At 33.0% G+C, this 25480-nt stretch overlaps 1 protein-coding gene across 3 annotated transcripts in view; it reads right to left on the reverse strand.

The window, feature by feature from the left end:
- TRIM37 (tripartite motif containing 37) overlaps positions 1-25480 on the reverse strand; it is a 92256-nt gene that overhangs the window by 45155 nt on the left and 21621 nt on the right. For all 3 annotated transcript variants that reach the window (XM_074261950.1, XM_074261949.1, XM_074261948.1), the window contains exons 8-12: positions 21514-21581; positions 14470-14594; positions 8819-8869; positions 7721-7802; positions 430-506 (exon numbers count right to left, since the gene is read on the reverse strand). In XM_074261950.1, the coding sequence (XP_074118051.1) occupies positions 430-506; positions 7721-7802; positions 8819-8869; positions 14470-14594; positions 21514-21581 (403 nt within the window). The remainder of the gene's footprint in view (positions 1-429; positions 507-7720; positions 7803-8818; positions 8870-14469; positions 14595-21513; positions 21582-25480) is intronic.

Genomic DNA, 25480 nt, shown 5'->3' on the forward strand with positions numbered 1-25480 from the left:
ACATACATTGGATTACTTGCCATCTAGGGCAGGGCATGGGGGAAAGGAGGGAAAATTGGAAAACAAGGTTTTGCAAAGGCTAATGTTGAAGAATTGTCCATGGATATGTTTTGAAAAATAAAAAGCTTTAATAAAAAAAAATCATTTCATATCCAAATGCATAAAGACATGGAAAAACAATTTCATAAGTATACCAAAAAAGCAAAATATGTTAAAAACATATACTAAGGGGGAAGCTAGGTGGTGCAGTGAACAGAGCACCAACCCTGAAGTCAGGAGTACCTGAGTTCAAATCTGATCTCAGACACTTAACACTTCCTAATTGTGTGACTCTGGGCAAGTCACTTAACCCCAAATGCCTCATCAAAAAATAAAATACACACACACACACACACACACACAAAGAAAATGAATACTCATATTTCTTACTTAGAAGTTTCTGGCAATCCAGCTGAGAGTTCCAGAAACACGGAGAGGTAATAACCACGCACAACTCCATTTCCATCCTTAAAAAGAATGGGTAAAAAAAACATTGTATACAAGAGCAACAAGATTATGTGATGATAAACTCTGATGAACTTGGCTCTTTTCAACAATGAAGTGATTAAGGTCAATTCCAATAGATTTATGATAGAGAGAGCATCCAAAAAGAGGACTGTGGATGCTGAATGTGAATCAAAACATTATTTTTTATTGGCTGTTTACTTGCTTTTTTTTTTCCTTTTTGATTTGATTTTTCTTGTGTAACATAATAAATGTAGCAATATCGAAGAACTGCAGATGTTTACCATATATTGTATTACTTGCTGTCTAGGAGAGGAACATGGGAGGAAGGGAGGGAGAAAAATGTGGAACACAAGTTTTGCAAGGATGAATGTTCAAAACTATCTTTGCATGTTTTTTGAAAATAAAAACCTATTATTTAAAAAATAAAAAGAAGTTATAGTATCTACTGATTAACCTTAACTTCGATGTACTGGAAACCTATATATACATATATATATATAATATTTTATCTATGAATCTAACAGGAACGTAATCCATCTGTTTAAAATAATAAACATACAAGATGTTGCAGATCAAAAAACTACAACAGTAATGCTAAAATCATCTCTATTCCTATATCTTAGGATGTTAGCAATTTAATGAAACAAAATCTATGTTAACTTTCCTTTTATTTGTCCAACTCTGAGGAATAAGGAAAGAAACAATTTTATTTATTCTGACACACAAGGAAAAAATAAGCCATAATATTTTTAAATTATGTGTCTTAACAACTTATAACATTAAATAACAAATATTCCTTAAAATAGTTAAAAAGTAGGGGACCTAGGTGGCGCAGTAGATAGAGCACAAACCCTGAATTCAGGTGAATTTGAGTTCAAATCTGGTCTCAGACAGTTAAAACTTTCTAGCTGTGTCACCCTGGGCAAGTCACTTAACCCCAATTGCCTCAGCCCCCTTCTCCCCAAAAATAGTTAAAAAGTAAAATGCATGTAACTCCACTAGAATTAAAACATTAAAAAGATATAATTGGATCTTTTTGTTTCTAAACATTTAATTAGAAATCTAACTTTTAACAAGAGTAGGGATTCAAATATATAAAACATTAAAAAATGAGATCATAAAATAAAAAAATTTTAAACAATGAAGTGATTTTTTTTCAGTGTAACTACAAAATTCCACCATTTATCCATTGCTAATATAGCCTCAAAATGTCTATATTGACTAAAGGTAATAAAGATATAATGACTTTGGAGTCCAGAAGACTTAAGTACAAGTCCAACCTCAGCAATCTACTAATATGTTACTCTGGTTAAGTCACTTAACTCTCTAGTACCCCTGAGGAAACTCTTTAAGAAAATAATTTGCAGCAGCTCTGTGCTTCTAACAGAAGGGCTCCCGAGAAAGGATATGCACATTTTAACAACCCTTATCACATAATTCCAATTCATAAAAATTGTTCATTATTCATAACTTCAATGAGAGTTTTGATTATTACTGTTTCATAGAATGATTTGAAATATGAATGAACTTCCCTCTATTTTTTAATAATTCTCTTTTACATTCTTTACCTGTTTTTCCAAAGGAATTGTTACTCTTTTGCCTAATTTTATTTTCATGTTACATTAATATGTGTGATCAATATAGAATTAAAGCTAAGGATGAATTTCATAAGTGTCATCTTTATTAGCTTGGCACAAAAATTAACACTGACTCAAATTCTTTTTTTATTTCTCTGAAGTTATTTTATAATTGACTTCATTTAAGTTCCATAGATTTTAGGTTAATTTGTAAATACGCAATACATTTTTGTTGTTCAACAATGTGTAACTTGACTGTGACTTTTTAAATATCTGACTGGCAATATATAGAAAGTAATACCGGGAGAATGTATAATATTTCATTACATTGTCTAAGTAATTTTTCCTTTAATTAATTATTTTATTTCTTGAGTTTTCTAAATTATATCCTCTGCAAACAATTATTTTAATCTTTCCTTATCACAATACTTATTCATCTAATTTTTCTTATTTAATTGCTATGGTTAGACTACAGTACTATGCCAGATAACATTATTGAGAATGTACAGCTTTACAAATCCTTGTTCTGAGTGGGAAGAAAATAAGTTTTTTATAATAGAATATTGCATCTTTTTAAAAATAACTTTTTATTGATATTTTCTATTTCTTGTATCACCATTATTATCTCATGTATCTCTTCATCTCCCCCTTCTGAAGAGCTAACCCATATGACAATTGTATTTTTAAAGAAGAAAATAGAAAGTCAACACAATTGCTCAATAAACTGAAAATATGTGCAACACCTATAGACCTCCCAAATTCACAAAGGAGTAAGTCAAGTATATTTTCTTGTATCTTATTCAAGTACTGTCTGAGCTTTTTAATATTGATATATTTACTTTTCACTATACGGTTGTATTTACATTGTTGTAGTTACTGGATATATTTTTGGGCTCTGTTTATTATGCATCAGTTCATGACATTTTTCCATGATTCTTTATATACATCATTACTTATAACATTTCTTAAAAGATGGTAATATACCAGAAAGTGTTCAGTTCCACTTTTCCAAGTTCTAGACATACAAAATTGGTAGAATACTGAAGTCTCCTGTCATTCTAATGTGCTAATTATATAATTTTTCCTTTATTAATGTGGAAACTAAGGAATTTAGAAAGAATAAATTTATTATCAATGATAAGTTGTTGGCTACAGTTCCTTTCAGCATAATAAGCTTTCTTTCAATTGTTTTCTGCTTTAACTGAGGACATGGTAGCAAATTCTGTTTTTAAATTCCCATGAAAATTACTAATTTTTTTCCTATCCCCTTAGTTACATTTTGTGTATGTCTTTTTGTTTTTTTAAGAAACTTATTTCTTGTAGGAATTACAGATTGGAATATTCTCTTATCCAATTTCTCACTCTTTTTCATTTTACTGGATTGTTTAGTCCATTCACATTTAAAGTTATAAGAGTAAGGTTTATATTTTCTTCAATATGTCTCTAATTTTGATATTTTTTCTAGTTATGATTCCCCCCCTTCTCTTATAAACACAATATCATGTTCCTTCAGTTACTTTACCTTAAATCTTTTTTTAAGGTGTCTCTGATCCTACAAATTCTTGTCCCTCATTCAATCCTATCTTCTCATTTGATTTTTCCTCTTGTAAGATTTTACCTGCTTTTATCTCATTATGTATTTTCCTCCTCTTTTTTCTTCTCACTCAAGTAGTTTCCCCCCTTTTTTGTTACCTTCAACTAATTTTCTATTCATTAGATTTTTAAATTTCCTATTTTATGTCCATTTCCAAAAGATTTCTACTGATTATTTTTTGTCTACTCTAGATCCTTATTCTCTAACTGATGACCCCTAAAATTATCTAGTATCTCATTTTTCTCTATATTCTCCATGCAAATAAAGCTTCTCAGGAATTCTTCTAGGCTCTATACTAGGCACTTTCTATCACTGGCTAGTAGAGCTTACCCCCTAGATTTCCCTTTCTCTAAAACAGATATTAGAGAGGAAACTGCCCCACAATAGGGTTCCTCACTAACTATGTTCCTAAATATACTGCCTAACAATGATCTATTGCGCACCCTTGCTTACCTTTTCCCCCCCACATTTTCCTGGAAGTGTCCTGGAAGTAACAGTCTATGCTGCCACATTTGGCCAGGTACCAAGTATCATCAGGGGTTCCAACTTGCCTCCTTCCAATGCAATAGACTCTTCAAGTACCAAATTCCCCAGGTTTCATTCATTGTAAGATTCTCTTCTCCTTTCATTTACTGATCATCTCTTTTCACCCATAAGAGAATTCATCAGTGGAATGAATATCTTCCCACCTCCAAAGTAATCTTTCTTCATTTCTCCCATTTTCCCCATTATTTTCCTCTCCAACTCATCTATTCCCTTGTAGGCTCTTTTTTCTCTTTTTAAAATGGTATTTTATTATTCTAAAAACATGTAAATATAGTTTTCAACATTCATCTTTGCAAAACCTTATATTCCAAATTTTTCCTCCCTCCCTTCCTTACCTCTTCCCCAAGACAGCAAGCAATCCAATACAGGCTAAATATGTGCAATTTTTCTAAACATATTTCTATATTCATCATGCTGCACAAAACAACAAATAAAAATCTAATCAAAAGGGAAAAAACATGAAAGGTAAACAAAACAAGCAAACAAACCACCACCAAAAAAGGGTGAAAATAGTGTGTTTTGATTCACATTCAGTCTCATAATTCTCTCTCTGAAGGTCGAGGGCTCTTTCCATCACAAATCTATTGGAATAGGCTCTCTTCTTTCTGAGACCAGATGTCACCTTCCAGATTCTCTATGTAATGCCCCTTTATCCTCTTCTTCACTGTTGCCTCCACCATATTTTTGTATTCACTTTTATCTCCTTGTATGAAGTTAAGAAAAAAAAATCTTACTGGTCTTATTGTTATTCTGTCCTTACCTGCTACATTTTTTCACTCTTCTTGTTTTTCTTTTTTATAAGTATTGAGATGCAAATAAAGCCTTCAATTCAACTTTTCTTTTTAACAATTTTCAGGCTCTTCTTTACTACTAAAAGTCTGTCTTTTTCCTACAAGGCTAAGCTCAGATGTACAGAATAGGTCACTTTGGCCTGTGTCCAGAGCACCACAGTTCTTAAGAATAAATTATTCTATTCTGTTCCCTTTTTTCTTTTTTTATACTGAGCATGGAATGATCTTGCATTATTTGAATGTCCTTTCTTCTGTATTTAAAATCTTTGGATGGCTTAAAGAACTTGTTTCTGAAATGAATTATTAAACTTTGGTTAATCACTATGTGTCTATGAGTTTTCAGACTTGGATTTTTTTTCTGGGGGCAATATGAATTCTTTCAATTGGAATTTCATATTCTATGTTCAGAAGTCCAAAGCAGCTTTCTACTATTTCCTTCATCATGGTGTTTTCCTTTTTGTTCTGTTTTTTCATTCTGTTGTGTTCTTTTTAAAAACCTATAATACTTAAAATTTCTCTATGCCTCCTGTCTTCAAGATCTGTAAATGAAGAAGGGACCCTAAAACTCTAAAAATCCTTAAAGGAGAAAATCTCTTTCAACTCTGCCTCAATGAGGGACCTTGCCCCAAGGAACAAACAGTCAAACTAAAACCCTCTATTTGCAGAAATTCAAACACGCCATGCTATGCCATGCTTGGTATGCCAAGGGCCTCTGTCCATTGGAATACTCTTTCCAGTGCCATTCTCTCTTTATCCTCACCTATTTTCCTAACCAGATTTTATGACTTTGTCAGGATTTCTAACCTTACTTCCAATCCCCATAATAAACCTCTTTTATCAATCTAGATTTTCGGGTCTGTAAATTCTTTTACAGAGAACCTCTGCGCCACCAGAAGGGAGTTCCCAAAACTCCCTTTCCTTACACCAAATCCCAAGGGGCTGCAGGGGGGCCAAACCTCTCCATTTGATTCCTTGAACCTCAAACCTGCCACTAGACTTATCATATAACTACCTGAACACTAGAAACCCTAATTTCATTTTGGTTCCCTAAATCTAAACCTTATCATACTTACATGATAGTCTTATTTTCTTTTAATGTTCTTGGTTTTTGCTTTTCTTCTTAAGGACACATACCTTTCTGCTATAGATGTGAATTCCCAATCTACTGTTCTCTTTTGTTTCTTTGGTGAAGCTTGCCATTACATTCATATTTCATTTCATTTACGTTTACATTAGATTTTTCTATTTTGTTATTTTTTGATGCACAGGATATAAATTCTGCTGTTATAATTCTCATTTCTCTTTTTAACCATTCAGGAACAACATGTGATTCTTTCTCCTCAAATATCACAAGGTCCTCTGGTTCAAGTAGTAAGATAATTTTCTTTTGTTTTGCAGTATTTATTCATAGGTATCTGGAGCCATTTCCTTCAGTTGCTTTTTTTCCCATTGCTTTATCTATGTTCAAGGTCTTTGAATTTTCTTTCTCTTGCAAAATTGGTAATTTCAATCCTTTGTCCCCACAGTTTCCTTATCATTTGCTTCCTGACTCCCTCTCTTCTAACTGTGGTTAAGCTACATTTCAGTGTTCAGCCACTATACTGGGCAATTCACAATTCACCAGCAGAGGTTTCTATCCCCTAGACTTTTGAGTGGTCAGACTAATCCCAGTTGGATGCTAACATTTCTTCCCCTCAAGCTGTATTGCACATCCTCTCTCCCCTTTCCCACTCTACTGCTGCCCTCTCTCAATTATTCCCTCTCTTCTTTTCTGGTCTAGCACTGATAATTCAAAGCTTTGCAGCACTGTTTACCCCAGCATTGGCAATTAAGTGGTTTGTAGCACTGATGCTTCCAACAGTGCAACTTTTGGCAGGCTTTTATCCCTGAAGGGCTTGGCCGAAGGCTGTGGAGATTGGAACATTAATTCCACTCCCTTTAGTCAGGGACTCCACAGCCCTAAAAGAAGAAAAGTAGGCCAGGAAGGGTGACTTAAACTGTTAATGCAACCTCATAACTTAGGAGGTAGCTGGGGTGACATGCTCGGTGAGCTCAGGGTCAGTGAACATTAGTTCACAGATTTTTCAGTGAGTTTTTTAGTTATTGCTTCCATTGTTTATCTTCTTTTGGATTCGTGATGTCCTAGATCATGAGATAGCTGCAAAATTTCTGTATTGGAGAGATTGGAGAGGTCATCAGGAAATCAGAGAAAATGTCCAGTCCTCCACCTTGTTGCTTATATAAACTAGAATATTCTTTGCTGTATTAAAGAAAAATCATTTATTCCTATTTTTATATTTCATAAATTAATATATTTTATTAGTATTAATACTTAGTATTTACTACTTAGTAAGATTTATATGATAAATTTTAACTGCTTCCTTTTGAATGATGCACTCTTTATCCCCAAGATTGAAATATCATTAAGAATTGTTCATATTTCTTCCACAAATGTTGATAGAACTTCAAAATAATACTCAATGTAAAGTGAATTAATTCAGTTCGGATAGAATTTCTTTGAATAAAATTCAAGAACCCTATAAAGAAATATGCAAATATTGTTGTTTGCAATTGCCTAGTAGATCTCTGTAGTATCTGTGTGTCTGCTTAAAAATGCTAGAAAAATGATTATTGTGGTAGAAATAATAAATAACATTTAAAGGTTTTAAGAAAAAAAAAAAAAAAAAAGACAATAAAAATCTTACTGGATAAACCTTCAGCCTCCAGCAAAGCCCTGAAACTTGAAGAGGTGGACTATAAACAGGATCTGCCCTCTGGCGCAAAGTACTAAGGAGAAAGACAATATGTTGATGTTAATTTATAACAGCAAACTTTATCATAATTTCAATCTTACAATTGCTGCTAAAAGTAACCCATTAATTATGAAAAATAATTATTGTGCTATATCAATTTATATTTCTGAACAAAAAATTTAAGACGAATGAACTGATTTAATTATAATTTAAAGATATTTTCAAATAGTATTTTTATAATGACCAAACCGTGTTCATGCTAATTACTCAGAACATTTAGAGAAACCAACTCCAAAATGGCTGAAACAATAAAACAATACTGAATTTATTATAGTGATCTATAAATTTTGATTATAATGAAAATAAAGAAGAATGTAAAGAAATTGAAAGAAACTCAGCAAGCAAAGTTCCAGATTATAAGTGATAGCATTAGCATTAAGATTAGCATTTAACAACTTTATTCCTCTATTCCTCTCCCTCCCATATACATGAGAAATCAAGAGAAAATGTTTAGTCTTACAACTTATTGCTCATGTGACCTAGAATATTAACTCTTGACTAACTTTTTTTCTTTTAACTACTAGAAGAGAGCATAATGAAATACAGGTATTTAGCATTAAGAGATAACATGGGAGTTTTTTTTCGCCTTTTTGATCTGATTTTTCTTACACAACATGACAAATATGGAAATACGTTTGGAAGAACTGCACATGTTTAACCTATATAGGATTGCTTGCTGTCTGTGGGAGAGAGAGAGGGAGAAAAATCTGAAACACAAGGTTTTGCAAAAGTGAATACTGAAAACTATCTTTTGCATGTATTTAGAAAAATAAAATACTGTGTTTTTGTTTTTTTTTTAAAGAAAAAACATTAGAAATAATATCAACATGTGAAGGCATCATATTTTCCCCACCATATAGTCAATATTTTGTTCAATAAAATTACTCTATACTAAGGAACATCAAAGTTAAGGACACGTAGCATTGCTCCAATTCTCATTTATACTGGCAAATTTTGTACATACAAAATAATCAGTTGCCAAAGTCTTACCTGAAGTTTTCTAAAACAAAGGTAGTTGAATCATAAGCTGGTACTAATTCACTAAAAAAGACAAAACACATAACCCAAGAAATTATTTCACTTTGTAAAACAAATTTAAAAAAAAGATATTAGACTCTGATCAAATTTATAATTCTAACAAGCAAGAATATGAATGACTAATATCGAGTCTACTCTCATACAAGCATTTATTGAGTATCAATTTCTAGGACCTAAACATATTACAATTCATTATCATTCACTGGCAAAAAGCTAGTACAATTTTACAATTTTAAGATTCATGTTACATACCATAAGAACCAAGAATAGTTATACAGGCAAGAGAGTCAAAAGCATAAATCTCAGGGACACAGCAAAGGTTATTTCTAAATACTGATTTTATCTTAATACACATATTACAATTCTGCTCTCTGTAGAACATGAAGTCAATCCATATATATTCCTTAAGGCAACTTAGAGCACTGTCACCTTCTGGTATTTGTTGGAATGCTCAAAAGTGTATTAAAAAATGACATTGCAAACACAGAATTATGTAAACATCCTTCCCCCACCTCCATTCAACAGATACTGGAAAAAAATGTGACAATATTCTAAGATAAACATCCTCAGGGTACTGGTTGCTTTGGCTTTTGATAACACCAAAGTAATTCTGAAATACCTAAGTGACAAACCTGTGATGAGGTAAAGGCACTAACAGAGAGGATTATGTTATAATATACTACATTCTTTAAAAATGTCTGTGCATCATGTTTAACACATATTGAATTACTTGCCATCTAGGGGAGAGAGAAAACTGCACATATTTTGAAAATAAAAAGCTAATATTTTTAATTATGTGCATAAGAAATTAAGAATTATGAACCTGAGAGAAGGTTTCATCAAAGGACTCCTTTCAGTAGTAAGTTTTCTATTATATTTAAAATACAGCCTAATTTCATGCCCTAAAAACTGGCAACAATGTTAAAAGATGGGACTAGTTAAGGTGGGAATTGTGGAAAAATTGTGTTAGGAAAGAGTCCGATTATTTAGAAAACAATAAGGAATTATGCAAATAAGGTGACTAAAAATTTTATACTCTAGAAGTTCCATATGATCAGATAAATTTTAATTTGTTTTCCTTTTTAATGATGTACTGTGCTAATTTTATCCCTTTTATCATTAAGAATCTTTAACATTTCCTCTACAAATATTGACAGAACATCAAAATATAATTCAATGAAAAGTAATTCCGTTTTTAGGTATAAATCGTAAGAAAGCTGTAAGAACAAAGATCATACACACAATATATAGCACCACACTAGCTAAATTGTCTCCCTGCCTCAAGTCTGTCCCCAATCCAATCTATCCTCATTCATCCACCACAATAATTTCCCTGAAGCATAGGTCATCAGCCCTGATCAAAATAAACCAATGGGCCCAGGATCAAATACAAATTACTCGTTTTGGTATTCAAAACCCTTTATAACTTCATCCCTTTCTACCTTTCTGTCCCATGAACAAGACTGAAACTACTCTTTCAAGTCAAGACACTTTCTCTAGTTGTCTTCTCCACTTCACTTCTGTCTACTGACTTGCATGGTTTCCTTTAAGTCCAAATTAAAATCTTATTTTGATCTTATTTTGTCTAGGAAGCCTATCTCAATTCTAGTGCTTTCCCTCTCTTAATTATTTCCTATTTTTTCTATACATAGCTAGTTTATGCACATTTGTTTGTTGTCTCCTCCCTTACTTTCTGAACTCCTTGAAGGCAGAGTATAACTTTTTGTATCCCCAAAGCTTAGCAAAATACTTGATACAGAGGAGGCACTTAACAAATATTTACTGAATATCAGGTGCATATGGCAAAAAAAGGAAAAGAAATAGGAAAAAAGACCCATTTATACAAAAATATTTGCAGCAACTTTTTTTTTTTTTGGGTGGCAAAGAACTAGAAACTAAGAGGATGGTTTCAGAGAAACCTGGGAGTACCTATATGACTTGATGCAGAGTGAAATGTGCACAAGAAGTAGAATTTGTATAACAACAACACAATTAACAATGAAAGATTTAAGTATCTAAGTGATGCATGGACTAACCACAATTCCAGATAATTCATGATGAAACCTGCCATTACCTTCTGACACCAAGGTGATGAACTAAGAATATAGATTGAAAAAAAATTTTTTTTGACATGAACTATGTGGGAATTTGCTTTGCCTGACTGTATTAACTGTTTTTCTTTCATTTTCAATGGAGTAGGGATGTGGTGGGGGCAGTTACTTTTATGAATTGAAAAATTTAATTTAAACAATTAACATTATATATGACTGAAAAAGCCAGTACAGGAATAAAGAGGTTTGTTTTGTTTAGTTTGGTTTAGTTTTTTCACAATGAACACAAGAATTTTGTCATCTAATTATCGATTATAACTACTATGAAGAGTGCCTAATGTTATTTGTAGTACTAGTGCTACATTTATACTCAGAACATTTTGTGCAAAAGTTTTTATCCTTCAGAGCTACATATTTGACTGAAAATGTTCCTCAGGCATTTCATTCTACTGTATTGCTTAAGCTTGTGCTTTCCACATTTATCATTTGATATGGTATGAATGTAATGGCTTTATTATTACATCATTATAATTTTCAAAGGTCTCTAGAACTGACCAAATAAAAAATCTAAACTGTTATTTAAGATTTCCCAAATTTTGGTTGCAATTTTCTCTCACTTTTCTTCTCACATATAGTCCACCTCTTTTCCAACTTATTTTCTTATAAGTCTATACATTCCCATTTCCACAACTTTATTCTCACCCCATTTCCTATGTCTAGAATGCCCAACTTCCCCCCCTTCTCTGTGCCTGTTCTTATGTCCTACCTCCTCTTCTTAGTAATTCTGATTCTTCCTTCTCCAGCTCTTGAAACTTATGATTACCACTTAGAATTATACCACTTAACTTCTTTTTTCTGAATGCTTTGCATTCCTTGAGCTTTTTCCTTCTACTTTCTAAATTTTTTCAGTTATGCTTTAGAACAATTTATTGACTTTCAAAGCTTCAATTTCAATTCTATGCAAACTCCTACATCTACATCTGCACACCTTACAACAGGTTATAAAAATTTTATTTTCAACAATATATCTACTTGACCACAATTTTAAGAAACTCATATCCAAAATCACTTTCGTTAAGTCCTCTTTCCCAAATTTTCTAATTCTATCATTGGCACCTCCAATGGACCAGTCTCCAGGAGGGGTAAGAGCATGCATTTACAGCGAAAAAAGAGCAAAGGATTTAGAGATTGATGATAGGGGTTAAAATTCTACCTCTTACTGGCATTCCCTGTATAACTTTGGCAAATCACTTAACCTATTTGGGCCTAAGGACACTGAAATAATTATCAATCTAATAATAGAGGACAGCTAAGGTACATATCCCAGATTTGCAAAACTGAATGACTAATACCCCCACTTCTGCTAATTCACATGGACACAAATGAGTATACTAAAAGCACTGGTAAAGACCATGACAAATCTTGGGCAAGCATTGGGAGTCTGGGAGCACTGAGTGTTTTCATCACTACTGCTAATCAAAGGTAAAGGTGATGGGGGTTGAGGTCCTTTTAAGATTCCTTTCTGATTTCCAAACCCCCATGTCTGAAGAAGCTAGGATCTTTTGATTCACAAATCCTGGTCAAAAAGCACCCTTTTTGAATTCCAATGATATCCAGGCTTTCCCAGCCCCCACCAGATCTGAACTAGCTTGGGCTTTCCCAGCCCCCCACTATCTGCTCAGGTTTCCCCAACTCCCACAAACAGCTTCTTCCTTATCTAAGGACCCACTGAATTCTATTCAATGCTAACCCTGGCTGAAACCAGCCAGGAACCTGAGACTCCACCCACCTTCAAGATTATAAAAAGGGGAACCCTGGAAGTCTACTCTTTGCAAGAGCCCCCCCAAACATGGTATCCTTCCAGCCATGTAAGGGTTCCTGTCCGCCCAGCCACCACCTCTGGTCCTGGCATCTTTCTACCTTTGCCCTTACTTCCAAACCCTACAATAAACCTTTTTTTATCAAAGTTTTCAGGCCTGTAAATTCCTTTATAGGGGAATCTACGCCGTCACTGGACTATCCTTGTCAAAAGGTTCAAAGAAAAAAGGAGATTTGGAAAACCAACCAATTAGAAGATGAGGCAGAAGGAAAGGATTTAGATTTCAAGACTACAGCTTAAAATAGAATAAGCTCTAACTATCTTTAGAAAAGATTTAACAATTAAAAGACTTTAAAATGAAAAAAGGGAAAGCTGTTGATATATACTACCTAAGCTAGATAACAAACAGAATAGCTATATACTAGGCATATAAAAAAACCAAGAATAAAACATTCCCTTATTCACAAGTAAATTACAATCATATAACACAAAGTGAGGCTTTTTTTCTATTTCACTTGGTAATCTCATTGGGTTCCATGAATTCAATTATCTTCTCTATGCTGATGGTTCTCAGATCTACTCATCTAGCCCTAATTTCTCTTCTCATCTACAGACTCATATCTCCAACTGTCTATTAGACATCTAGAAACAGATATCCCTAAAACACATTCAAATTCAAAGAAGTTCAAAACTAGACAACCTCCCCTTCTTTACCTTTGTCATTTTTACTGCCTTTTAAAAAGTTTTAAACTTTATTTTAAGTTCCAAATTATCTCCCTTTCTTCTTTACTTATTAAAAAGGTAAAGAAAACAGATCCTACAAATACAGTCTTGCTAAACAAATTCTCACATTAACTAGATTTAAAAAACGAAAAAAAGGAAAGGAATATATGCTTCAATCTGCACTGAGTTTATCACTTCTCTGTCTAGAAGTGGATAACATGTTTCATCATGAGTTCTTTGGAACTATTAATAGGTCATAGTGTTGATCAGTGTCCATAAGCCTTTCAAAGTTGATTGTCCTTAGGACACTACTATTATTTTATTAATTGTTATCTTGGTTCTGATTACTTTACTTTGTATTAATTCATACAAGTTTTCAAAGGTTTTTCTGAAACTATATCCTTCCTTCAAGATTTCTTAAAGCACAATACTAAGCATTGTATTCATATACCACAACTTATTCAACCTTTCCTCAATTGATGAGCATCCCTTTACTTTCAAAATCTTTACTACAACAAAAAGAGCTGCTACAAATATTTTTGCATATACAATCCTTTTTCTTCTTTCAAGGGTAACCATTCTTCATTCTCACTCCCCTCCATCCTCTAGCATATCCAAAGTGGTGCCAATTACCTTCACATCTCTCATAAATGTCTTTCTCTTTCCTCCAGCCACTCTGGTGTAGGCCCTCATCACTTAATGCCTGGATTACTACAAAATGCTGTTGGATAGTTTTCTGGCTTCAAGTCCCTCCCCACTCTAGTTAATCTTACATTCAGATGTCAAAATAGTGTTAGTTCAACTTAGCCCATAGGGTAGAACTCAATTAAGCCTTTCAAATTGTTTTTAAAATGAAAACCTGGGCATCTACATCTACATTGCTTGATAATGAAATTCACAATGAAATATTAAAGTTAAGATTGATAAAGAAAATCATTTTGAAGTTTTTAAATTAAGAACATTTAAAATTAAACTTACAAAGACAAGGAGATTCAGAATCTATGCCATACCTTGTAAAATCTGGTGGAACTGGAGTTGTAACAAAGGATGCCATGGGCTTTCTATGAACCTGCTGAAACATCATGAGGATCTCTGAACTTTTAGAGATTAATTCACTCTTACTACATGAACGCAGCTGTAAGAAAGATAATTTTTTTAAAAATTGGAAACAGTAAACACAGCACATTATTTAATCAAACTGTAACTAAATAACAGAACAGAAATAATTTCTATTTTATAGTTAAGGAAATCAGAACAGAAGTTAAATGCTTTAAAAGTAAACTTAAATTCTAGGAATAAGAAAAATGTAAATCTATCTATATCCAAGCTAGTCACTTATCAAACACACCAACACATCATTTTAACAAACTGCCTGGCTAATTGATTAGAAAGTTAAAAACATTAGGATGAGGCAAACAATAAAACAAAATAAATATGTCAAATTAAAAATGTGTGTTCTACATACACATAGAATTGATTATGTGGTCATACTGATTTCAGGCATTTAACTTAGATCCTGATTCCATATTTTTTAAAAGATGTAATTACTAACTGCAAAAGTGATGACATACAATAAGAGTTTAATAGATGCTTTTCATTTATTTTTGTTGTTTAGCACCTAAATAGAAGAATGCTAGTCTGATGCCACAACTATGGCAATCAATCTTTTTATCATTTATTTGGGAGATGATTATAATACTGGCTTTTCTTGTGTGGTTGGCATTATTAGTCTTTTTGTTAATAAGAAGGCACAGAAATAATACAATTTCAAATCTAGTCAGATGAGATAAACAGCTGAAAGGAACCTAGTGAAGAATAGGAAGTTCATTAACCTTCTAACATTTTAAACAACTTGAAACTTTGAATTTACTTACAAAGGATCATAAACAGTAAACATAAACATAAACATAACCTTCTAACATGTAAACAACTTGAAACTTTGAATTTACTTACAAAGGATCATAAACAGTAAACATAAACAGTAAACAAAAGACTGCACAGAAAGTATGTTAATCCCTGCCTAGCTTTTTAGATCTCCTTTTTGTTAGCCCTCTACATTTCCCCCTTTTTTTTATTAACTCACAGTACTGAAGGTTCATGATTAATGTCAAGAAACTCTTAGAGACAATTTTAAACAGGGAGTATCCACACACGTACATTAGAATCAGAAGTAAGAAAAATAAGCCAAAATGTGCTCTCCTATTTCCTATATTATTAAAAGGATTTATGTTCAAAACTTTCAATATCTCTTCAATTACTCCATTTTCATCGATAGCAATTCCACTATTTTCAAAATATAGTGTGACATTTTTTAAACCAATCTAACATAAGAGTTAGTTGATATAACAAGTAATTTATTTCTTATCATATTTTAGTTATATTTTGTATGATTGAAGATCATAGATGTCACACATATATATGTAAAAAAATAATTACCGCATGATTGACTCTATCTAATCTAGTAATTCTAATTCATCCCCATTAGCAATTACTGAGAATTGCAGCACATCCAATTTATGTTCAACATCAAGGTTTACAAGCCATTATGCCTTTAAAGCTTTAGATACATTTCTGCTTGTTGCTAGCCCTTTACTGTGTATTTATTTCACTGTTGTGTTTTTTTTTAATTTTCTGTTGAAAAGAATAGTTCCCTGGCAAGGTTAAAGGACAGCCACAATACATGCCATATAAAAACATAAGCTGTTTATTAAATTTGTTTTTAAATTCTGAGTGTGCCATTTTGGTTCTATCTTTAATATTGACATCCTCCCCAAAAGATAATTTTGAAGTCCAATCTTATTGATTCAATGAAACTCATCGCTATGTAGATCACAAGATAATTTATAAGCCTCAGAAACTCTGCAAAACTATTTGCTATTTATATTTCTCTATGCTTACTTCAAAAATTTAATAAACAAATCAACTAATGGAATAACTTTAAAATCATAAATAACTTTATTTTATGTTATTTTGTTTTTTTATTAGGGGGGATCTTTTTAAAAAATATTTTTACATATAAAGCTACATATAAAGCAATTTTCATTTGTTTTTTAACTTTTGAGTTCCAGATTTTCTCCTTTCTTCCTCATACCCACTCCCCATTGAGAAAACACATGGGAAGTTATGTAAAACATTTCTGTAATGTTCTTGGTTTGGTTTCCTGGAGGTCTTCTGGGCAGCCTTCTTTTCAGTTCAGTAATCAACACAAGAACAACCAGGTGTTGAAGTCCAAATCCTGTATTATCTCCTTCAAAGTCTTGTCTCCTTGCCAGGGGCTTCAGCTAGCTTTCTTAGAGGCTTCCGGAGTCTTGGTTTCAGTGGAGAAGCTAAGGAAGACAGCCCTGCCACCAAGGTAGTGTGAGATGGGATGAATGAATCTGAGTCCAAGGGCCTGCAGTCCGCTTATCTTCTCTAGCTCTGAATGAATCTGGCTGAGGCTCCTAGCATAAAAATGCTCTATACTGATTATAAACCAATCATTATAGCACTAGGAAACCATTATTTGTTGTAAGATTAAATCAATCATGCTGAACTTAGAGAACTATTAAGCACCATGCTAAACTAGATAACCATTGTCTCATCAATTCCACTGACAACATCTTATAAGAATCCTTGTTTCAGAGTTCTGGCCCATAACACATTTCCATAAAAGTCATGTTGCGGGGGGGAAAAAATGCACCAACAACCCCCCCCAAAAAAAATCTCAAGAAAAATAAAGTTGTTAAAAAAAAAAAAAAAAAAAGTATGCCTCAATCTGTATTCAGAAAAAATCAGTTATATCTCCGGATATGGATAGCATTTTTCATCTTAAGTCCAGACTAGTCTAGATCATTATATTATTGAGAAGAGCAAAGTCATTCACAGTTGATCATTCCACAACAATGTTATTGTGCTCTTCTCTACACAATATATTTCAATTTGCTTGCGTTCATGAAGGACTTTTCAGGTTTTTTTGAGAGCACTCTCCTTATTTCTCATAGAATAATATTTCATTGTAATCACATACCTGTTTATTCAGCCCAATTGATGGGCATCCCCTCAACTTCTAATTATTTGCCCTGAGAAATGAGCTGCTATAAATATTTTTGAACATAAAGGTCCCTTTCCTCTCTCTCTCTCTCTCTCTCTCTCTTTTTTTTTTTTTTAAATCTCTTTTGGAATTCATGCCTAGGTATTGTTGGATCAAAGGCTATGTATGCATGCTTTTATAACCCTTTGGACATAGTTTATATCTTTTGATGGTTACCAATTAGGGAATATCTATTGTTTAATTTGGTTTATTTTTGATAAATTTGAAACAGTTCCCTATACATTTGAGAAATGAGGCCTTCACCAGAGAACTTGCTTCAAAATTTTGCCAGCTGTGAACAATCCAACCATTCTGGAGAGCAATTTGGAACTATGCCCAAAGGACTACTAAACTGTACATACTCTCTGATCTACTAGTGTCTCTACTGGATCTATATTCAAAAAAAAAAAAAAAAAAAATCACCAAAAAGGGAAAATCCATATGTAGCAGCTCTTTTTGTAGTGGCAAGGATCTAGAAACTAAGAAGATGTTCATTATTTGGGAATGTGATGTAGAGAGCCTGCATCCAGTGAGAAGACTATATAGGGACTGAATGTGGATCAAAATATGGCATTTTCACATTTGTTGTTGTTGTTTGCTTGGTTTTTTTTTCCCTCTTATTTTTGGTCTGATTTTTCTCATGCAGCATGATGGATGTGTGTAGAAGAACTGCACGTTTAATCTATATTGAATTGTTTGCTATCTAGGGGAAGGGGGGAGGAGAGAAAAGGAAAAAAAATTGCAACAAACTGTTTTGCAAGGGTGAGTGTTGAAAACTATCTTTGCATGTATTTTGAAAAATAATAAGCTATTATAAAAAAATTATTTTCTAAATTTCTATTGATGTTATTTCTTCCTTATTTTGCTACTGACCATTCCCTCCCTCAATATGTCCTCTCTTCCACCCACCCCTTTTCATAGGTTCTTCCCCTCCTACTTTTTAACAGGACAAGACAGATTTCTATGTCCATACTGAATATTATTTTCTCTTTGAGCCAATTCTAATGAGAGTAAGGTTCATTCACTCCCCCTCCACTGTAAAAGCTTTTTTTTGCCTTTTATGGCAGATAATTTAAGCCATTTCACCTCTCCCTTTCCTATTCTCCCAATACATTCCTCTTTCACCCCTTAATTTAAAGATATTATCCTTTCATATTCAACTCACACCTGTGCCCTATCTATAATATTCCTTCTAACTGCCATAATATTGATAAAATTCTTATGCATTTACATCACCCCATGTAGAAATGTAAACAGATACTTTTAAAAGTCCCTTATAATTTCCCTTTCCTGATTACCTCCTCATACTTCTTCTGAGTCCTGTATTTGAAAAATCTAATTTTCTACACAGCTCTGGTCTTTTCATCATGAATGCTTTAAAGTTCTCCATTTCACTGAAGATCCACCTTTTCCTCTTAAGGACTATACTCAGTTTTGCTAGGAAGGTGATTCTTGCTTGTAATCTTAGCTCCATTGATCTCCAGAATATCATTTTCTAAACCCTTCTAGTCTTTAATGTAGAAGCTGCTAAATCTTGTGGCTATGATTCCACTATATTTGAACTATTTCTTTCTGGATGCTTGTAATATTGCAATCTCTTTGACCTGGGAGTTCTAGAATTTGGCTATTAATATTCCTGAGAATTTTTATCTTGGGATCTCTTTCAGGAGGTGATTGGTAGATTCTTTCAATTTCTATTTTACCCTCCTGTTCTAGAATATCAGAAAAGTTTTCCCTGCTAATTTCTTGATAGGTTTTTTTTTTTTTTAATCATGGCTTTCAGATGGAACAATACTTTTTAAAATTCTCTTTCCTAAATCTATTTTCCAGTTCAGTTTGTTTTTTCCAATAAGGTATTTCTCATTGTTTTTAATTTCTTCATTCTTTTGCAATGAAATTTCATTTTTTAATTGTTTTTTTGATAAAAGTAATAAAATCATTAGCTTTCATTTGCTCATTTCTAATTTTCAAGGAATTACTTTCTCAAGTGAGCTTATATTTATACCTTTTCCATTTAACCAATTTTGCTGTTTAAGGCATTCTTCTCATTAACTTTTGTGTATTTCCTTTTGCATCAATCTCTTTTCTCTTCCCAATTTTTCCTCTAGCTCTCTTACTTGATTATCAAAATCCCTTCTGAGATCTTCCATGGCCTGAGATCAATTCTTATTTTTCTTGGAGGTTTTAGATATAGAAGTTTTGGATTTGTTATCTTCTTCTAAGTGTTTTGACCTTCCTTACCATCATAGCTTTCTATGGCCAGAATCTTTTTATGTTATTTGCTCATTTTTTGGCTTTTTAAAAACTCTGTTAAAGTAGGGCTATTTCCAGGGCAAAGAATATATTATGCCAAGCTACAGGGGTATTTGAAACTGTTTTCACTTCTTTCAAGGTGGTATGATCCAAGGAAAAATGTGTTCACTACTGTCATGAACTATGCTATGGTCTTTGAGTGACCATAAGCATTCTTTTCTGCCATGGAACTCTGAGGAGGGTCCCTGCTCCACTGCAGTATAAGTTACAGAATATTAAGTACTCCTCACCCTGGAACTATGAGCCAGGACCACATTCCACATTTGAATATGGGCAAATCAACAGAGTCCTATCTCAATGCTAGTAAAGAGACTTCCTTCTGACCAGCTATTTGACCCCCATACATCTGGAAGCCAAAGCTGCCACCATGTGTACTCTGGTCTAGCTCCCACTCCATGATCACAGACTTCTTCCTACCTCCTAAATTGTTTCAAGCTAGAAAAATGTCTCACCCAACCTTTGCTAGCTATGCCATTCCAGAATTCTAAATGAAGTGTTCTGGAAGTTCTCTGGAAAGCAATACTGAAAAGAGTTCAGCTATATTTCCTCTATTCCATCATCTTGCACTACTCCCAGGACAGTCATATTTTATGTTAATATTTCAGCAAATCCATGATATTTATCAATGTAGATACTCCCTGCAACCAAAAACTATGATCCATCTAAGCTTCTCATCCTATGATGACCATGTCCTCCCATAAATCCTCTATAAAAGATGCACTCATCATACCAGACACATTTTTCTAGGTCTTTTAATATTTATTATTCCTTGATAAAAGTATAAGAAGGGACTATTAGGTTTCTGCAAACATGGTTCTATAAAACCACATATTTACAGCTATGATTCCTCAAAGATGTGAAAAAAATAAATAAAACAAACAAAAAAAATCTTCCTAAGGTTTCTGTTAACTATCAAAAAATATATAAACGAATCAATGAGAATAAAAATACTATTATACTCTTCAAGAAAAAAAAGTCTCAAATATATTTGCCAAAATCTTACTTCCTTGAAATATGTAACAAGAGATCATTTTGTTTAATGACCCTGATTATTAATCTCAATAATATGGTCACCAAAATATCTACAGCTATCTTAAAGATTGACCAACACAGAGTCCAAGTGAAGAGCATTCCCTATTGATGAGGAGGTGCTCAAACTGCCCGTTTAGAGATAGCATTATTCCAAATATGTTAAGCACTGGAACATGCTCACCTCCTTTATAAGATCTATAATCACTGAAGTATAATTACCCTAACTATCCACACAGGAAACAAGTGAAGAAAAAAACAGATTATTATCTAGACAATAATGTGCAATAGGATTTAAAAAAAAAAATCCTCAGGGATAAAGTCAGAACTTAAACAAACTTGGATGATGATCTGTCCCCATATTTGCTTTCACAGACTGACCAACAAAAGATCAAGCTTCACTTAAATCTTTGTTACGGCCCACATTACCTCAGAGTATTAAAAAAAAAAAAAAAATCAATCTGGGAGGGGAAGACCCTCACTGTTTTGGCCAGTCTAAACCCTTTTATTTTAAGCTAGCTTAAAACTGCACTGAGACTTCTGTTATATTGTTAAGACAAGATGTGTACTTGTATATCAACAAATGGAGGCTAAAAATGAAAAATTCATCTAGTTTCCACTATTTAAGATATTTAATAATTACCTGATGTTCCACCTCCTGGAGCAGAGATTCCAAAAGTTCTGTTTCTTGTGTCAGAGATGTCTTTTGACCTGTTTAAAAAATAAAAGCAAAAAAGAACAATACTTATCCCTACCGTGCATATGAAAATAAAGTATTATGATATTCAATAAAAATTATATTTATTCTTCATTCTGTTTAGAAGTTCTTGACAAAAACTCACAAGGAAGTTGAAGTTCTATATTAAAGCTATATCATACAACATTGTAACAATTTCAGGGCTATCATCACAACTTTTAGGCTTAATGCAATTTAATTCTGGGATATTTATTTTAAACAAATAAGTATTTTTGAGTACCTATTATCACTGACATTAAATATGGAACCCTAAAATGAAGTTATAGCAATAGCACATGTCTGTATTTTAAAGATTGCAAAGCACATTACACATATCTCATTTGATCCTTAAAACTCTGGGACAGAAAAATCAACATAATAATTGTTCTCATTTTACAGATAAGAAAGCAGAAGTTTAAAAAGAATAAGTGATTTACTCTTGGTTACACAACTACAAATAAGTATATCGGAGATATTGTTTGACCCTGACCGGACTTTTTTCTCTCCTCTGTTTCCTCTAATTTGTCTAATAATACAGATCTAGAATTTAACCTCATTCATTAGATTCTTTTACTAACAATACAAACTAAATCTCCTCCTGTGACTTTTTACTATAAGGCTTATCTTACCATGACTTGATGGAGCCAACCACAAATAATTTTAACATAGAAATAAAATGTAACTGAAACGTAACAAAACAGAGATAGAAAGAATTATCTAAAATAAAAGATATCAACTATAGGAAATTAAAGTTTCTTCACTAAAAAAAAAAAAATTGCATAAAACCATTTATAGTAATAATAATGATATACAACATGCTCATTATAATAGGATAGGTATATATATTGTATTTAACATATACTTTAACATATTAACATGTATTGGTCTACATACTATCTGGGGGAGGGGGCAGGGGGAAGGAGAGAAATAATTGGAACAAAAGGTTTTGCAATTGTCAATGCTGAAAAATTACCTATGCATATATCTTATAAATAAAAAGCTATAATAAAAATAATAAAAATAATAATAGGATAGAAACTTGGACCTATGAGTTCCTTATTAGACCTCCCTTTTTCCAACATGGTAGTGCCTCTACAAGTTAAGATCTTAGAGAATTATCCAGAATGATGAGCTTGAGTAACCTATTCAAAAGTCATTTAAATAATATGGGTCAGAGGCAGCCTTAATACTAGGCTTTCCTGGATTGGAGGTTAAGTTTTCCATGCTGTCTTTCAATGCCTTTACAATGGTCATCCTGAATAAAAAAGCACTAGTCCTGGAGTCAGGAAGACCCAAGTTCAACTCTGGCCTGACATTTGACACTTCCTAGTTGTATGATCTTGGACAATTCACTTTATCCCAATTGCCTTGCAAAAGAAAAAAAAGACTAGGTTCCAGATCATGAACATGAAGGCTTTCCTAATCCCTGCTAACTATCAGAGGCCTCCCAACTTACACTACACTGTATTTTGTAGATATTGTGTACATATTCAGAGATGTTAAGTCCCCCCCACTTTGCTTTTATCCTAGCTCTAGCACAAGACCTGGAATAAAATAAGTACTTACTAAAAGTTTAGATGACTAGATGACTCAGTTATCTTAATGTCAATCATCTGTGACTCTCCTCACTTTCATCCAGTGCCAAATTATACCTTCACAAATTTCAACCTCTCTCCTCTCTTCTCCGAGGACTATCAGTTCAGGTCCTCAACCCCTCTTGTCAGAACCTCCTGTACCCAATCTTCTTTCTCCAAATCATCTTCCATTAGGCTGCCAAAATCAACTCTGTAAAATCCAAGTCTGACTATATCACATACATCTCTGCTCAAGAGGACCAGTCGTCTTATATAGTAGGATTCTCTTTGATTTCCTAATGGTTCTAGGATAAAATGCCAACTAGCTTAGCATTTCAAAAGCTTGGCATTTGAAGTTCTTCACAGTCTGAACATAAACTATGTTACAGCCAAACTGACTTCTTTGCTATTTCTCAAATATGGCCTTTGCACAGAGCTGGCCCCTCACATGTATATTTCTTCCTTCACCTCTCTCAGCTTCTTAAAATCCCAAGGTTTTTGAAAGACTATATAAATAATATCTACAAGAATTTTTCTAACTCTACCAATTGATTTTTAGATTAAGTTTAATTTTTTTTTTTTTTTTTACTAATATGCATTTATTTTCTACCCTCCAATCCTCTTCCCCACCGAAAAACAAAAGCAAATATTCAGTAAGTAAATCCCCACATTGGTCATATCTAAAAAACATTTCTCATTTTGCATCTTGAATGACTTCATGTCAAAGTCAAAAAGTTAACATATAAATCTTCAGTCCTCTGAAATCGTGGGTTTTATGCACTGATCAGTACTCTCAAGTCTTTCAAAGTTGTTTTACAGTTCTCTATTCACTTCACTCTGCCATCAGTTCAAAAAAGCCTCACTACTTTTTAAATTGTTTTTCATCAAAGCTAAATTTTTTTTTATTTTTCAAAAAAATTTTTAATAGTATCTTATTTTTCCAAATACATGCAAAAAGTTTTCAATATTCACTTTAATATTTATATATCACTCAAAGATTTGCAAAGCATTTAACATATATTATCTTCTTTGATCCTCATAACTCTGGGAAATAAGACGCTATTGTTTACTTTAAAAGGGAAAATGAGACAAAGACATGTAAAAGAATGTATTATAAACTAAATGCCAGGTTTTGCAATAAAAAAGCAAAGAACATTCTGTAGAGGTTTACATTCTAGTGAGAGACAACATATTCGTTTATAGATATGAATAAGTATGAAGAATATGCAATTTAATTTCAGAGGGAAAAGGGAGTGGCAGCAGGAGAGTTAAGTGGTTTGGAAATACTAGAAACAGCCAGCTGCCAAGGTGGCACTTGATCAGTCTTGAAAGAAGCCAGAGATTTTAAGATGAGGAAAAGGAAAAGTATTCTAAGTGTGCAGCAGAATATCACATGTCTTGTAAGAGGAACATCCATACAAGTAAGTAGGAACAAGACTGCAATACTTTGCACAATTTACTATCAAAGGAAATACTGGATAAGAAGATTGGTAAAAACTGGAAGGGAGGGGGCAAGTTGTGTGAAATGTTCTAAATACTAAGCAGAGACATTTATATTTGATCACAGAGATAACAGTCACAAGAGTCTGAGAAGAAAAGTGCTAGACATGCTCTTTAGAGCTGTATAAAATCTTTTTAGTGGTAGTATGGAGGACAGATTGGAATAGAGAGATCCAAGACAGGAAGATCAATTAGAATGCTATTACAACAATGTAGGCAAGAGGGGATGATGATCTGAATTCTTGGGATCTGTGAACTTGCTTTTTAAAAGTATTTTGATATAGTTTCCTCTATAATCCTATGTATTTTATCTTACTCATCTAAAAACATTATTCTAAGAAGTGGTCAATAAGCTTCACTATTCTGCCAAAGGAGTTCATGACACAAAAAAGATTTAAGATTCGCTAGCCTAGAGAGAATCTGATAAGATAGAAGGGGAACAGACAGAAGTTTCTTTATACTAATGGGTGCTGAGAAGTCTCTCTAGGCCAGTGGGAAGCTCAGTATACAGAATAAAATAAGCAGAGTCAGAACTACAATGTATACAATGACAAAAATTTAAGTGAAAAGAACATTAAAAGGAAATTGAACTCCAAATAAATATACTAACCAGTGTTGGTCCTGAAAACAAAAATGAAACACCTCTGTCTGCCAAAAGGACAGGGACAAAAAGGGCAGATTTTTACAAACACATTGTGTCAAGGCACAATCACTGTACTACTGTTTTTTTTTAATTGCTCTTCTTTATCACAACAGAGGGTTCAATTCCTAAAAGCAGGATAAAAAGGAAAGGGGTAATA

Source organism: Sminthopsis crassicaudata, chromosome 4, assembly GCF_048593235.1.
Source record: "Sminthopsis crassicaudata isolate SCR6 chromosome 4, ASM4859323v1, whole genome shotgun sequence".
Taxonomy (NCBI): domain Eukaryota; kingdom Metazoa; phylum Chordata; class Mammalia; order Dasyuromorphia; family Dasyuridae; genus Sminthopsis; species Sminthopsis crassicaudata.